Source organism: Oryza brachyantha, chromosome 2 (assembly GCF_000231095.2).
Source record: "Oryza brachyantha chromosome 2, ObraRS2, whole genome shotgun sequence".
NCBI lineage: Eukaryota > Viridiplantae > Streptophyta > Magnoliopsida > Poales > Poaceae > Oryza > Oryza brachyantha.
Window position 1 is genome coordinate 1,679,242 of NC_023164.2, and position 16,938 is coordinate 1,696,179.

Below are 16,938 nucleotides of genomic sequence, written 5' to 3' on the forward strand. Positions count from 1 at the left end.
GAAAGCCCGGTGAGATATGACTTTTTTACCCTTTTACTATAGCGAGTACTTATATTAGAGGGATTACGAAGATTGGGAAGATATATTCCGCCATCCATGAAGGGCCACCGACAACAGAAGGGGCGTCGGTGCCCTAGGGTTTGGTGGTCAGGGAGGGAGGCGGGGTATTGTTCACGATGAACAGTACCCCGTGAACAGTAACGACGGGAGGGGGTCAGTTTTTTTTAGCGAAGGGGTACGTATGTAATGGGTGGCATTGGTGGGTAATTACCCCTCAACTCCATGTTTTGGTTGATAAGATTGGTTTTTGGAGCACCCCTGGAGGAGCTCTAGGAAAAACATGAAGTTGGCCTCTAACTCCAAGATTTTTTTGAATTTGGAGTTTCTGAAGTTGGACGTGTTTGACAGGAAAAGTTTGGAGCAAAGCTAAAAATATTGGAGTGGAGCTGTGCCAAACATGCCCTTAGAGTGACATTTGGGGTGAACTACAATCCATTTAAGTCTAAATGGGCCAGGCCTTTTGTATTGAGGCCCAGAGCCCAAAATTAGCGCGGCCCAAAGAAAAAAAGGGAAAAGGCCCAGCTCTCTGTCACCATCCCCCAAACCCTCGACGGGCTCAAAATTTTCTCCGAGCATTCCCCACCTCGCCGCCCAAAACCCGAGCGCGCTCCAAAACCCTCCGCCGCCGCCGCCGCCGTCGCCGCCGGCGAGGCCTCCATGGCCTCACCCACCCCCGCCGCCCGAAGAATAGCCGGCACCGAGGTCCCCATCCCGGGATCCGACAGGCTGCGGTGGATCGACGTCACCGTCCCCTCCACCGCTCCCCCTGCGGCGGAGGGCGATCCCGACCCCTTCGTCCTAGTGCCGCCGCGCGCCGCCTCGGGGTTCCACGTCGTCTCCTCCGGCGACTCGCAGTGTTACCTCGCCTGGTACGTGGTGTCGCCTTCCCGCAGCGGCTTGAGCTTCGTGGGGTTCTCTCAGGATTTTTTTTTCTGTGTTTGAGCTAGTGATAGGATCGAGCTTAGCTGGGTGGCAAGCAGTTTTCTGGAGTGGGAGTTGATTTTGGTCTTATTCAGTCGGTACTTGTGGAACTACACTGCACACTCTGAAATCAGAATCGCTGTAGTTGCCTATTTTTTGGGTGCTCCGAGAGTTAAGATTGTCAGAGTAACCCTAGGTCTGTGGTAACTCCAGCTAGGCATCCAATAAGTTGACTTGCGTGAACTTGATTCTGCATTATCCAGCATTGTACCATCACGCCATAGTTGTGGTCAGGTCTAGTGCATTTCGTTGAACACAGTACATGTCATCGCAGGACAGTGGCATGGTTAAAAATCAGCGGCATACATGACAACCATTTTATGCAGGAAATGTTATCATCTGACAGAAACTTATCTGCTAATAGTCCAGTGGAATTCCTTGCCGTGCAATTTTCTCGTACACTAAATTTCAGGAACATATGTTAAACTCTGTGCAAGTGCATGAGTTCCCTACATTTCCTACACTTTTGCCTTCTACTGATGAAGCATGTTGCGCAAAATACCTTCAGTGGATCTTTCTTTTTTGAGCCATTGGCATTATGCTGCATTAATATTTCTTGTGAAATAGCCTGTTATGAGCTAGCTAATAAGCATCATTGAGACGTCTTTGCTATGAAGCTAGGAACATGCTAAAATTGTTAATATGAGAAATCACTACTGGATGTGTTTTTTTCTAAAGAAAGAAGATGCCTTCTGTTACAGGAGGCTTCATGAGGAACACCAAAATGTACTAGAGGTCATCGAACTCTGTGCTTCCAAGGAATTCCCAAGCACTGGACTGCGGTTGGTATTCCAGGAGGCGCTATGCCCGTTCTCCTTCTTATGTTCACGCGAGGTTGGTTCATTTATGAGTCCTATGCAAATAAAGTATCATAGCATGTTCAATAATTTTCTGGCACATCAATACATGAGATACTGGCGTATTCACTTCTGTGGTAATGCAGGGTGGCAGACGTGGCACACCTGTATATATGCTGTATGTGCTTACTGTTTCTGGAGTTGCTCTCTTATGCCACTTGCACAGCCCATTTTCCTATATGTCTGGTTCAATATTTCCTGAAGACGATATAGTTGAATTTAGTCTCCAAACCCAAGCACAGAGTGCTAAGGTTACAGCTGTAACAGCGAAGTTAGGATGTCTAGTGATTGGGCGGCAAGATGGGTCAATCTGCTGTTACAGTCTTGGCAAGTTAGCTCAGAATTCACCAGGCAAGTCCATAGATGAGTTCTAGATGACTGTACCTTCAAAAGGTCCTTCCGAGGTTTTCTGAATGTTACACTGTCTGCTGCTGTAGGCTTCTTGAATGAGCTCCGAGATGATGCTGGGATAGGGCGTTTATGGACTCTCGTGTCAAGGTACTTATTTTCTCCTAACAGTTCACCTGAGAACATCTATATAACATAGCTCCAAAAACTACATAACCTAGGAGCATTCAATGCAATTTCATACATTGTAGACTCCCTTGACATTTTAATTAGGAGAAATAAATTACATGCTCCTGCAGAGGTTGACACCCTAGGGTTTGCCCTTCCCCATGTTGCTCACATGTGGTCTGAGGACCCACTTGTCAGTCATACATGAAGTGGAAAGTCCTAGAGTACCAATCTATGCAGGGGCATATAATTGATTCCCAGACTGTTGCAAGTCTGGGCTCAACATATTTTGTTGTGTATGGAAGCCCAGTATGCTCTGAAACTTGTCTTGTTTTTCTACATGTGACAACACATGTTGTCTACCATTTATGCAGAACAAAGGCTGTGGGCCCTGTACAAGATATAGTAACAGCTACCGTAAATGAAAGGGAACTGCTATTTGTTCTCCATCTGGATGGAAGTTTGCGCATATGGGATATTCTTAATCACACTAAACTTCTCAGTTACAATGTTCACTCGAATGATATCGAAGGTAATTTGTGGTGCCTTTATGTGCTTCAGGAAAGGTCTTATACCGAACTGGTATTTGGTTATTTATGTTATTGTTCTTTGTAATAAGTGCTGTGTTGATGTTGTCAGCAGTTAGCACATTTACATCATTGTTTAATATGTTAAGCAACAACTTACAATCGAGCTGTTACTAGCACTATATTCGCTCTGCTCAAGGTCCATATGATCTGCCAACAGCTTGCATGGTATGTTTATAAAATAGGGACAAGGGATGGATCATGGATGCATCCAGCAGTTGCACTAAAGTATACTACCTCCTTCTCACAATACTAAAACCTAGTACTGGATTTGACATAACCTAGTAAAATGAATCTGGACAAAGGGGGTGTCCAGATTCATTGTACTAAATTGTGCCAAATCTTGTATTAAGTTTTATTATTTTGAGATGGAGGTATATACTAGATTCCTAGTAATTGGTCAAATGTGGCAATTGTTGGTGTTGGTAGCCTGGTATAACCATCTAAGTATCTACCTGTGTCTATTTCAGTGAGCTCCATGAAATTTCCAACAGAGCAAAATAAGTATAACTAAGTTAGATAATAGCTAGCACATGGGGTCTATTTGTCAGCAATAGTTACTTTTATAGGTTTGATAGATTATTTTGAAAAGTGTAAGACTGCAAAAACATTTGATGCAAAACAACCACTGAATAGCAACCGCTTCTGCAATTATCCCTTTTGTTTTGGCTATCCTTGAAGCAAACAGGATATGTTTGACATCCTCTGAAAAAAAAGGATGTATTTAAGTTGTTACTTACGCTACTTGTTGTATCTATTCTTTTTCTTGAATTGTGTTTTTCTATTAAAGTATTTTTTTGTCTTTAGGCCAACCATCTAGGGTATGGATAGGTGATGCCGATGATGATCAAGAGTTGATATCTTTGGCTGTTCTGCATCAAGGCACTGTGGTATGTCAAGAAAAATGTCTCACCAATAAACTTACTTAATCATCTGGAATGCACAAATTTTTCATGCTATGCCTTTTCACTTATCAATCGACTCTAAAACATAATGCAGAAACTATAAAACTATGTCTGTTAAAAATGGATATGTATCATTTGTGGTGAAAATGGTGCATATTGAATGCCTACTATGTACATGGGGTCATCTAGAGTCCACAATGAGGAAAACAGTGCTTCATTAGTGATGCATTACACCTTGTGGCTACCTTGTCATTAATGATTGGTAGGGCAAATGCAGTTGACAGATAGGTGATGATGATTGTGGCTTGAACTTGTCAGTTTGTTATGGGTGATTTTGAAATGCAGAAACAAGAAAGTGGGTTGGAAGAATATGGAGTTGTAGATAGTTAGATACCATGTTGAAATCAAAGAATGCTAACCGATTGTTATTTCTGATCTCGGAGTTTCCAACATTGTATTAATGGCGAAACATGGTTTCTCTGTTGACAAGACAGGGCTTCCCTGGTCAAAGATTATGCCATCATGATATGCTAGGTGCTAATAATAGTTTGTTATTGTCTTTGCAATAAGATTTTTTTTTCTGTTTTATTGTTAAATTTTTCTTTGGTAATTATGCCATTCCATTGCAATACTTTCATTTATATACAGTAGAGTATATTCTTCTTAGTCTTCTGTTGCTAGATATGGCCTTCTATAGGGAACTGGGCATTACCTTAGGCTTAAACTTTAGATGTTGGATTTCTCTTTGTTCATGCTTATGTTAACCACTGTGTTGATTCTTTTAACTATTGTTGAATATTTGCAACATGACATGGTATGATAAAAGCTGCTATTCTTTCAGCATTGTTTCTGGAAGTAGATGACTAATTTGCTTTCTTACACTGTAAAGACTCCAGCTTGTGACCGCGTAGCTGTATATGGTTTCAGTTTTGGTGCTGGCGAAAGGTTCTTGTTCTCTCCTGAACCTTCGGTTTTTTCTATACCTTTGCTGGAGGTAAACAAAATCATCACCACATTACATTATGCTTCCTTATATCTATATATATGGCCTTCTTCAGGTTTCCTGTTTTCAGAAGAGAATTTGAGTGCCAGTAACAACTTATCATGGTCCAGTGACTATGTTCCTGCTCATTGAGGGGCAAATATTGTCAGCTTACTGATGGAGTAATTCATTTTCTTTTTCCCAGGGAAAGCTTTTTGACTTGAAGATAAGCATGAACAAGCTTTGGATACTTAAGGAAGTTGGATCAATGCTATATGAAATAGTGCAGTATGACTTTGATTCGTAAGTATGCTGTCCTTCATTGTTGCCTTAAGAACTGTGAGATGGCATTGATCAAATAGTTTTCTGCTTTGAGTTTGTGACTGTTTCATCAGCAAACCAACTTGCAATTTGTACTCATGGTCTATATTTTATGTGCTCTTATAATGATTCTCATTACGCTGCAGAAAGCAAAATTTAGGGCTCCCATTGTTTTGCTGGAAGAAAAACTGGAATGGTTTATTAGCAAATGAAAACAAATTTATGGATAAAACTTTTATATAGATGTCCATAGTGATTCAAAAGCAAATGCTGTAAAATAAACTATGATGGAAAAAAACACAAAATCAACTTCAAAGTTTAGTTTTAAAATTTAAATTTTGGCTCATAAAGTCATAAGCAAAAGAAGTGAAACGATTGGAGCCTAGGTTTATAATTCTATATTGCATATTATATGCTATTATTTTTATTACACGCAGACCGTGATTTCTTGATTGCCTCGGTCTCATTTGCATTGCTAGATGATTACATTTGCATTTCTTTGTTTTCGTTGGTATGATATAAGCTCCCTCTGCTATAGGTGGCCTGTAGAGCTATAGTAAATTTCTGATGACTGATCTGTGATGATAGTTGCTTTGTTAACCTCTGTTGTATGATGCATGTGCTTTGGGCCATGGTGAGTTCTGGGCCTCTGTCATGTAAACAGTGAGCTACGAAGCTGCCTTAAGGAGGGGGGTGGGGGGTGAATGTAACACCTTGGTCCATTTGAAGCCTAAGTCCCATGTGGCCCATAAGTGGTTGTGTAGTAGTGATTTAATACTACCTTGGAAGTTTAGATAGGTGAGAGACTGCTTATAAGCCTTGGTGCTCTAATCATGGTATTCCCTGGTTAACCCTTTTACACGAAGCGCGAACGAAAGTGTAAGTGAGATACTATGCGAACGTGGGTCCACTCAGTCTGTAGAGTGGACTAATGCAGATTTTGGAGATAGGGTGTTACATGCGGCCATTCTAAGTTGCCCTTAGGATGACTACTCCCTTTGTCCCAGCATTCAAATTAGGTCTTGGAATGAGGTTATTTCTCCACCTACCTCCTCATCACGACCACTCCTATTTGATTTCTCTACGCACCTCCTCTTCTCAACCAATGATAACTTCCATTTAATTTTACAGACTTTCTTAATACTCGTGTTCAACTCCAGAAATACTTGCATTTTTGGGATAGAGGGAGTAGTAAACTATTGGAGTAGTGGTCCCTACATGTGTAACTCTGGAATTGCTATCTCAGTGCTGAGGTCAATAAGCATTGAACATTGCTGAAAGATTCCTAAACCTTTACTTCAATTCACCTGCCATAGATCAGCTGAGCACTCTGTTTAAATCTATCAAGTAGCTGATTAGCTAATGGATTTGTGACCATGCTTATGCACTTCCTCCATCCCAAAATAAGCTTGCTCCCTTTGTGGTATGCCGATGGGAATTGTTCTGAGAACTGAAAACAAATCATAAACAATCATTAGAAAAAATAAAATGATTATTGGACATGCACAACTGGAAATTATTGGGCATACACTCATGTGCACCATACAAAATGGTAAGAAAAGAAAAGAAAACAAAGTTTGACAGACGAATGCAAAATTTTATTCACAGATCTTCATATGTGTACTGTACATTTTTTTTTTCCATTTCTGCAATTACAAATTAGATCAATTTTTTGCATGAAAATTTTCAAGTTCATATGCACTAACTACTAGTTACATGAATTTATGGATAGTTTACTGAACTGCACGTGTAAAATCATGTAATAGGTTCATATGCTAGAAATGTGCGAATGCCTTTCCACATTAAATTGTTTTTATTTTAGTTTTGACTTGATTTTGTCTTTGTTTTTTAAGCTAACTTGAGTACATACAGATAAAATTGGTCACACCTGCTTTTGTTCCTCAGTCATTTTTTGGGTGCCCCCCTCCTCTCTCTCTCCCACATCAGTATTACTACTAGGTCATTTTGACAGTGTCCAAATATTTGCCTCAATGTAAATAACTGCAGTGAGGCAATGCATTCGTATGTGCTACAAGAAGATTCTATCAGTGACCAGTTGTTTCAAAGTTCCGAGAATACATTGGATGATTTGGTCTGGACAGCTGATTCAATATTCTCTTCAAAGAAGGTAACTGTAATTTCCTTGAGGTTATTATTCATAGTTCTAAATTGACATGTCATGTACACCTTGAGGTTATTATTTATAGTTCTAAATTGATATGTTGTGTTCAGATAAGGTCTTCTATTGATTTGATTTGAGATATATGACTTCTGTTCAACTTGAATTACGAGGTTATGGCTTCACATTGCTGTTAGATTTCTTGTCCTCTGAAATACTTAAATTCCTGATGTGTGTTTGGTTCTAAAAAACTTGCTCATTTAAACTAAGAAATTCTTAAAACATTATAATTATCCTATTGACATGACCTTTTATAGTTAGTTTATCGTTTTTGCTCTATTTCTGTGGAATATATCCTTTAGCTATATAGATTTCCTCTATATTTTTATTTCATTGTCAGCCGTGTGAACCTTCTCGATGTTCTTCAGTTATGTAGACCTCTTTTGTATCTCTAGGAGCAAACATTCAGTTTTATTTCATCCATGTTTCTGCGGAGACTACTTCAACCAGGAGTGAATCACTGTTCTGCTCTACGTGAAACCTTGTTGGAGCACAAGAGGTTTATATCAGATTCTGATTTCCAGTCACTTACGACTAGTGGATTGCGAAAAGAAATATTATCCACCATAGAACAAGAGGTGCTTTTGCTTATTTTTTAATTAACCAATTCTTCTTTTAGGCTTCCTGATTTCTAGTTGTAGCATGTGTCTTAGCTAAATTTTCATATATCCCATTATTTTAGGGAAGTTCTCAGACGGCAAGTTCTACTGCTTATCATTGGAGAAAGTTTTCTGCACGGTATCTTCACAATTGGTGCTGGAGCAATAGGCCATATGGGTTGCTTCTTGATACAAACAGAGAAGTTTTTGGTTTAATAAGAAAGGGTTCATTTTCTCTCTTTCGTTCTTTGGAGGACATGGAGCAGCTTATTTACGGTTTGTTACTTTTTCCTAGTATTTGATAGTCATATTAAAAATTTCAACTATCATTTATGAGCTATTGGGTAATACTTATGAGCTTAACACATCAGGCTCCTCTGATGACCTGTGCAATCTTGATGGCATTGGGGTGAACTTATTGGATAATAAATCTCAATCTGAAATCCTCATTGAAGTCCTAAGGTGCATGAGCCATATAAACCATCTACTGGGGAGATCTGCTGCTGCGATATATCATGAATCCCTCATCAGTTCTGTTATATCATCTGATGAAATCATTTCTCAGATCTTAAAAATTCTGGATACTGGTTTCTGTCCTCAATCTCCCTCTGCCCTCATTACATTACTTGGAACAGATGCTTATGCAGAAAGAAGGCAGACAGCTCACAAGAGTCAGAGGAAGTTTTCTGTTGAAATGTTACTATCTTTTCGTAAATTGCAATCAAAATCCACATCCTGGTCAGCAGTATTTGATGTGATTGAGAGCTTCATGAAGTATTTGAACACAAACGTGACCATACAAGAGTATGAGCTGAAGAGAGTTTACAATGTGAATACTGCATTATTGGTTCAAGCTAGTTCACAGGTAGCAAGAACGATGTTCGAATCCACTTTTGATCTGTTTCTGTTCCTCAGTTATCTGGTCTCCATTGGTGGACAGGTATGTCATATTTTTGTATTTTGATATTTCTATCTGATGTACATGTGTTTACTCAACTCGGTTACTGTAGTAGTTCTTGTCTGCCATATAGTTCAATATATATGTGTACTGAGACTGAGCGTGCATCCTTGTGTACCTCAAGGTCCTCAACAAGTCAAACTTGCTCCAAATGGTTAGAACTCGTGAACATCTGCAAATACTGATCAAGATATTAGGTTGTTCTTGGCTTGCATCAACCGGAAGACAGTAGACAGATAGCCATTTTAGTTGGCCACCTAGTGACTCAGTAAATCTCGTGCACATTTAGTTCATTTGACACCCCAACTTTCACTATCTATGCACTAAAAATAGTTTTAAGGTGAACACATTGCTATTTTTGCATGTCCATTTCAGTGTTTTTTTTTGTAGAGTCCAGTAGTTCACATGATTCTTGCAGGCCTATGTGTAATTTGTGTTGTACTTTTATTGAACTGTAACTCAATGCTTCTTCATTGATACACACTATTCTTGAATGGTGAACAATTTTTTTTTATCTGTTTCACTAATAAGACAATGGTCCAAACCAGGTCTCTTTATCGCAAAATGATGTTGCCAGAATAAAACTGAAGCTGTTCCCGGTGATTCAAGAAATACTGGGACAGTGGATTGTTCTCCACTTTGTAGGAATTTCACCTACGACACCACCAACTATTGAGGATTTCAGCTATCAGCTTTCTTCTCTCCAGCTAGGTTAGAACTTCCTACAGTATGTTCGTTGCTCTTATTGTTGTTTGATACGTGCTCTTGAATGTGGACCTTTTCTCTACCAAAAATATGTTTCCTGCTGTATTATGATGAGTTAATGAGTTCATATAAATAACAGAAGATATGCCATGTTGGTATGATGCACATGATCCTTACATCATTAGAGACTAGATTAGTTCATCTTCATTTCTTGCTAATGTATCATGGTGCCCCTTTTGTGGGAATGGCTTGATTTGATCCTTAAGAAATAACCATTATCTCGAATACATGGAATGTATCCACATGGAGGACAGACCCAACTAACAATGAAACTAATTATTTTTTATCTCTAAGTGCCAATTAGCATGGCAGCTACAGTACGCAGTTGTACTGTTCATATGAACATTTTCTGCCCGCGCCCTGGATATTGTTTTTTTGAGCCATCTCTGAATGCACCAGAAATAATTCTAAATACAGTGCACACCCAGCCTCTTTTGATATCTGGGGTCTTTTAGTCAAGTTTGGCAAATTAGGCTTAACAGTTAATACATTTTAATAGTACTACTTTCTTATAACTTTCTTGATTAAGAAATAACTCTTTCTCATTATTTCAATTCTTTCAGGAAAAGCTGATGACCTATCTTTGCACAGAAAGTTTGGCTGCTCTGATTTTACATTGGCCTGTTTACTTGATTTTCCAAAATCTGCTGACGGGAATGTTCTTTCACCCTGGTTTCCTAATCCAACTGAGCTTGTTAACTTGGTAAGGAGGTTTAGTTGTTCAATTATGAGTGGAAATAGTGCTGGGAATGTGGACAGTTTCTTGAGTTCCACAATTAATCTGGCAGCAGTTCTTGTTCGCCATGGTCAATATGAAGCTGCTCAGGTATCGTTTTTGTTGGTACCGCTTAAATTCATTATTCATTTCTTGTTTGATGTGGTGCCACCATGCTATTTACAATAAAAATATGACAACTATTATCCTTTCCCCCCTCTCTGTAGAGTCTTCTGGGCATTCTCGAAACATACATTAACTATGAGAAAGCATCCCAAGTTGACCGGGATACAGATCTTGCATGTTCATCATGCCTTCATCTCAATGGATTTTGCCTTCTGTTGCTTGCACATGATGAAGCAAACATTGTCCTGAAAGAATCGAAGGTTCATGAAGCTATCTGTTGCTTCTTCAGGTACCACCTTCAGCACTATGCAGAGTTGTGCACTGTGATTTACAGCTTACCAGGACATTAGTGTCATGAAGTGTTCCTAATGTTACGGAGTACTGATGAGTTACAAAAATCGTTATTATTTGAATGTTCCGAGTTGTACATTGTGCTATGCAGCATTGTAGAGATCCTTTTCTCAGTTTTCTGTTATCTTAATATATTTGTAATTGGATTATGCTCACCGCTTAATGGTTCTCGTAGAAAAGTCTAACTAACCAGACATTGAACTAACTTCCTGTTTTTCTTGCGGCTTGAATTTAGGGGAAAAATGAATTATCTTGCATCAGTCAGAAAATGTAGTTTGCATCCTCCCAAAGAAGTAAAAATAGTCTCCTTTCGGTTATGCTTATAAGTCTTTTCATTGTAGTTTATTGTACAGAATTTGCTTTTAGAACGATAAGAACACACATGCAAAAGTTTTACCCACAAATTGTTTACATTTGATTATTTGTGGTTATGGCAGTTTCTGAAAATCTCGTTTCCCTAATTAATTATTCAGTTCGCATAAGTTATTGGCATACAAATGCAATATGTTAGCAGTACATTTGGCATCACGGAACTAGTGCCTACCAGTAAATCCAATTCATGGTTTACAAAATATGTACTGATGTGTTTTGAGAATAAAGTGAACTTGGAATTAGACTGCATCTCTGGTCCTTAAGCAAATAACTAATTTCTTCTATCAGCCTATAAGTAGTATATTTCCATTTACCTGATATATGGAGTTCACCGAGCATTTCAACGGATGATTTCACTTTTCTGTAATATAAATTAATCAGCACTTAGGTAACAGCAACTATTAGTTTTTGTCACTATTAGTTTTGAGTATCACACCAAACATATCTGATGACCAGAAACTCAGGATCACATTGGATAAAAAATGCATGGCCTTTTCTGTTGGTTGTGCAAGGGTTGCTGGGAATCCAAAGTTCAAATAGAAAAATATGGGAAAAAATTATTGAATCCCTGGAGATTTGTGTACTTGCCTGGATTTTTTCTCTGTTATCAATACTCTCTTTTTCTATATTGGCGATTGACTGGCTCGTTCCTTGGAAAACAGAGCTGCATCTGGGGAAGAAGCTCCAAAGGCTCTGCAGAAGTTCTCTGTGGAAACAGGGTTTCAAATCTCTGGTGACATCATTTTCTTACTTCTGCTCGTCATATAAATGGTGGCATTGATTCTGGTGACATCATCCCAACCGTGTCCTAATCCCTTTGAATTTTTTCAGGGGAATGCAGATCTTTTTCATCATGGAGGCTTCACTACTATGAGTGGGCAATGCAGATTTTTGAGCAGCACTCCATGAGTGAAGGGGCATGCCAGTTTGCTCTTGCTGCTCTTGAACAAATAGATAGCATCATTGATGATGGAAATGAAGCTGAGGATGTCCCTGAAACTGCAACTATGATTAAAGGGCGGCTATGGGCCAACGTATTCAAGTACAAATTGGATTTGAAAAACTTTCGGGAGGCGTATTGTGCAATAGTCTCAAATCCAGATGATGATAGCAAGTATGTCTGTTTAAGGCGTTTCATCATAGTTCTTTGTGAGCTCGGCGAGACAAAGGTTTGCTCTGTTTATTTACTGTTTTCACTAAATGCATTGAATAGTTTAGTGATTTACCAGTTGTTTTGTCTGATGTCCTAGATTCTAGTGGTCATGACACCTGTTTATCTCTGCCATACATCTCTGGCTCTAAAAATAGGACATGTTGCTAGGTAATTGGCATTGATTCTGTTTGTGATTTTTTTATACTCTTTACAAAAATACCTTATTGAGTTGGATATTGATTTTTGACTATGTGCTGTCGGTTGGCAGAATTTGGCCGCGTTCGGCAGCCCCCCCTTAGTTAACTTATCTCCCTCGTTTTCCACGCACACGCTTCCTGAACTGCTAAACAGGGTATTTTTTGCAAAAATTTTCTATAGGAAAGTTGTTTTAAAAAATCATAATAATCTATTATATATTTTTTTAATAATTAATAATTAATTAATCATGTACTAATCTATTACTACGTTTTCTGTGCCAGAGCATAAGTTAACTTATGCCCCAACGCCGAACGCGGCCAGAGCATAAGTTAACTTATACAATGAAAAGGGGGGGAGACTTGTGTGATGACAGATTATGTTTTGGGTTGGTTATGTGAGGACCTATCAAGAGAAGTTTTGCTTTGTTAGAAAAGATCCAAGAGACCTTTAGTTCTTTTTTGTCCCTCCGTTGCAATGCCATTTGGTGGGATGGCGCTAGATGGTTAGCAAGAGGAGATGCTAAATGCGTTTGGTTTTCGTTTTGGTTTTTTTGTGTAAAAGTACTGTTACATTTCTAGTAATGGAAATGGGAGAGGGCGTCGACCCTTTCTAGTTCCAAAAAAAAAGTAACAGTTAAAAATATATAATTGTTCTTTTTTTTTTGGATAAAAGCCAAAAGGCCCAGCCTTTCATTAAAGCCAGAAAGAGAGTTTGGGGACCGGGGTCAACCGGTTTTACATGAAGTTCAGCACCACACCATGATTACAAAGAAAAAAAAACTTCTACCTCCAAAAGACAGCACCTTCCGGATACAGAACAAACAAACTAACGAAAACAGCCAACTTTCAGAGAGCTGGGCGCACAAGAGAAACAGAAAGAAAAGCAGCATGCCAAACTTCAACCTATCCCTACTCTTGTTCCTTTGAGATTTCTGGTAGTAAGCTGCAAAGACTTGATCCATCGATCCATGATTTCATCCTCTCCAGGTTTCAACAGCTTCCTCCACTGCAAAAGGAGACAAATCACCCTGAACATAAGAAGAATAGGAGAAGAAATGATAACATCTCTAAACACCATGTCATTTCTCACTGTCCAAAGTTGCCAACAACAAGCAGCAAGCAAGCAAAGATTTAATCTAACATATCGACCTCTATTATTACTTAACATGTAATTATCAAACTCCTCAAAACTGGCAGGAGAACCATCCCACCCCAATGCATCTCTACACACACACCAAACAAAACAAGCAATTGGGCATTTAAAGAAAATGTGATTTGCATCCTCACGGCAATTACAAAGCTGGCAAAGATAATTGTTCTATTTTCTGTATTGTGAGCTATTCAGTTTGATTTTTCACTGTGCAATCCATGTTCACTGGGTGATTAGAGTTTAAAGGAGCTTGTCATCTGTTGAATTAGGTTCTTTGCAATGGCGAGATACCATTCACTGGCTTGGTGGAAAAAGTGGAGCAAGAACTCTTCTGGAAGGTTTCCTCTCTCTCTCTCTCTCTCTCTCTCTCTCCCCCTCTCCCTCTCCTTCTATTATGCATTACAAAAAAAATCTTTTTCTAATGCACCTGTCATGTGATTTTTTTTTCTATTCACAGGCTGAGCGGTCAGATCTTCTGTCTAGACCGAATCTTTACAAGGTCCTTTATTCATTTGAGGCTTATAGGAACAATTGGAGGAAGGCTGCTGCATATATGTATAGATATTTTGTTAGATTGAGTAGAGAGGGTAATGCTGGTGGAGCCCGCCAACTCTCTCATGTGTTGCAAGAGAGGTTGCATGCTTTGTCTGCTGCTATCAATGCATTGCAGCTTGTCGATCCCTCATTTGCTTGGCTTGATTCTGTATGTGAAGCGGATGATCAAATCTCACCAAGTAAAAAGCCACGTAATCTTTTGATGGAGAACTGTATGTTCTGTTACTCTCAAGTACAGAAGTACTTAGCAATACCTTTGCACAGCTATTTTTTTACTGAAATTTGCACAGCTAATTTCGTTATTAAATATTTCTTTGCTTTACAGCTGCTTTTGGCACAGATTCAGAGCTGTCTAGGTTGAAGTTTTGTGTTGACATTGGAATTCTTGAAAAGGAATATACACTAACAGAATCACTGTATATGCTTAGCACTATAAATTCTAGATTCAACTTTTCAGGTATATGTCCCCAACTTCATGCAAAAAATGTAAATATTACTTGAGACTTGAATTTGTGTCCAAGCTTTGGCCAATCTATATCTCGTGAGAATGCAGATAACCAATCTATTGAAGCACTGATGGATATTCTTATAAATGAGAATATGTATGACCTGGTGTTCACGATTGTGCTGAAATTTTGGAAGGAGTCAGGAATGAAAAGGTGATTGGTAGCGTTGTATTGATAGGTTCTTGCTTATTTGGATCAATGCTTCTTTGTATTATGATATTATCTAACTTTTAATGTTTCATATTTCAATTGTAGGGAGTTGGAACGTGTATTTGCTGCCATTGCACAGCAATGCTGCCCTAGTAGAGTGGGCAACTCAGGGTGTGTTTAACTGTGTAGTTCTGCCCATTCTGTTTCTCTGAAATTGATTTTAATCTAATTGACATATATTGTCATATTGTAGCAACTTTTATACTAGTAATAACAATGGTTTATTTTATGATCTTATCACAGGAAGAATTTGACCAACATCCAACATGTTTTACTGCTGACATCTTCTGAGGATGATGCGCGGGATGGCAATGGTAACAGTATTGCCAGGGTCCATCAATCCCAAGGAAGTTGCCACTGGGAAACTCTTGAACTATATTTGGTCTGTGCTCATTGCTTCTTATATTTAGTGTTTCTCTGAAATGAATTTCGTTTTTTATTCAAGTTTATGAGAAAATCTTAACGTATTGCATGATACTCTGACAGTTCTGAAGGAGCTTCTCTGTCCGTTTACTAAAAATATAACCTTTTTACCTCTGTTCCACAGGAGAAATACAAAGATTTGCATCCAAGGTTGCCTATCATTGTTGCAGAAACACTTCTTTACACAGACCCTGAGATTGAGCTACCACTTTGGCTAGTTCAGATGTTTAAGGTGATCTCCTGGTGCATAAAGTCCAGTTGTTACATCGACTAACTGTTGATTGACCGCTGACCTTCCATTTGTACTTTTAGACTACCAAGGCTGGTAACAGGATGATTTCATGGGGTATGTCTGGCACGGAGGCAGATCCTGCTGCATTATTTAGATTGTATATAAATTATGGCCGGCACACAGAAGCGACCAATTTGTTGGTCGAGTACTTGGAATCATTTGCATCATCGGTAATGGATTTTATACAAACTTCAAGTATCCAATTTTAAGATGTTTGTAAGCACATGTTGACGGTTAGACCCTTTGAAACCATCCTGCAGAGACCGGTGGACGTTCTCCACCGCAAAAAGATGTCTGCGACCTGGTTCCCATACACTGCCATCGAGAGGCTGTGGTGTCAGCTAGAAGAGATGCAAAATGCTGGGCACAGCATGGATCAGTGTGACAGGCTCATGAAGTTGCTACATGGAGCTCTGATCAGTCACCTGCAGCAAGTTAGTAGACATCCCCCCCCCCCCCTCAATTCTTGTTTTTACTTTCTAGATGTCACATGTTGAATTTTAACCTGTTTTGTTTTGGGCTACTAGGTTGTGGTTGACTCAGATGACGTGCTTTCATCAGTCGGAGGAGGGCAAGGAATAGGGAGCCAAAGCAACTGATTTTTTTGGTTGTTCTTGATAGAGAGTAAGCAACTGAGATCTTGTGAGCTGTGGATTAGGGTGTTTTACTATGTTGTGTAGTAGTATGTAATAGATCACCTGTTCCTGTAGACAGGACGATGGCCCAATTGTAAATCTTTTCAACACTTCTGTGAAGGATATGGTTCCCTCGTTTGAAGTGCCAGTAGACATAGGTAAAGTTTTCTCCTTTGGTGTTTTCTCCTGGCGAGTTTGTCTGGCATGTATCACCTTTCCTGGAATGGAACTTTTCGTGGTGACGACAAATAGCTTTATTTTCAAGAGGCTTTCTGCACATTTCCGTCCCGGCGTTCTTCTCCCTTGCCCAATCAAGACCGCATAATTACGATCGGACGGGTGCAAAGTACCCAAAGCCTTATGATTGTTTTTTTATCTTTAAAACATTTTTAAATTAAAATTTTAAAATCAAAGCCATGCCAAAACTTATTTTCAGATTTAAAATTTTTAACCACGTCACCCTAAACATTTGACAAAATATATCCAATGACTATTCAATTAAGCTAATTTAGTGTAGTAGATAGTGTTATATTTTCAAATATA

The 16,938-nt window shown here is 39.0% G+C and overlaps 1 protein-coding gene across 1 annotated transcript; it reads left to right on the top strand.

The window, feature by feature from the left end:
• The first annotated feature begins 625 nt into the window (after positions 1 to 625).
• On the top strand, positions 626 to 16,676 carry LOC102703937 (nuclear pore complex protein NUP160). The gene is made up of 27 exons (XM_015834028.2): positions 626 to 929; positions 1,743 to 1,875; positions 1,985 to 2,249; positions 2,336 to 2,396; positions 2,789 to 2,946; positions 3,809 to 3,891; positions 4,796 to 4,900; positions 5,094 to 5,191; positions 7,217 to 7,337; positions 7,784 to 7,966; positions 8,071 to 8,263; positions 8,359 to 8,927; positions 9,494 to 9,656; positions 10,274 to 10,536; positions 10,653 to 10,840; positions 11,937 to 12,007; positions 12,106 to 12,443; positions 14,044 to 14,112; positions 14,232 to 14,541; positions 14,655 to 14,786; positions 14,883 to 14,988; positions 15,091 to 15,156; positions 15,289 to 15,427; positions 15,593 to 15,700; positions 15,781 to 15,930; positions 16,021 to 16,194; positions 16,288 to 16,676. Exons 1-27 carry the CDS (start codon positions 718 to 720, stop codon positions 16,357 to 16,359), a joined length of 4,530 nt encoding a protein of 1,509 aa, XP_015689514.1. The 5' UTR covers positions 626 to 717; the 3' UTR covers positions 16,360 to 16,676.
• Positions 16,677 to 16,938: the final 262 nt, after the last annotated feature.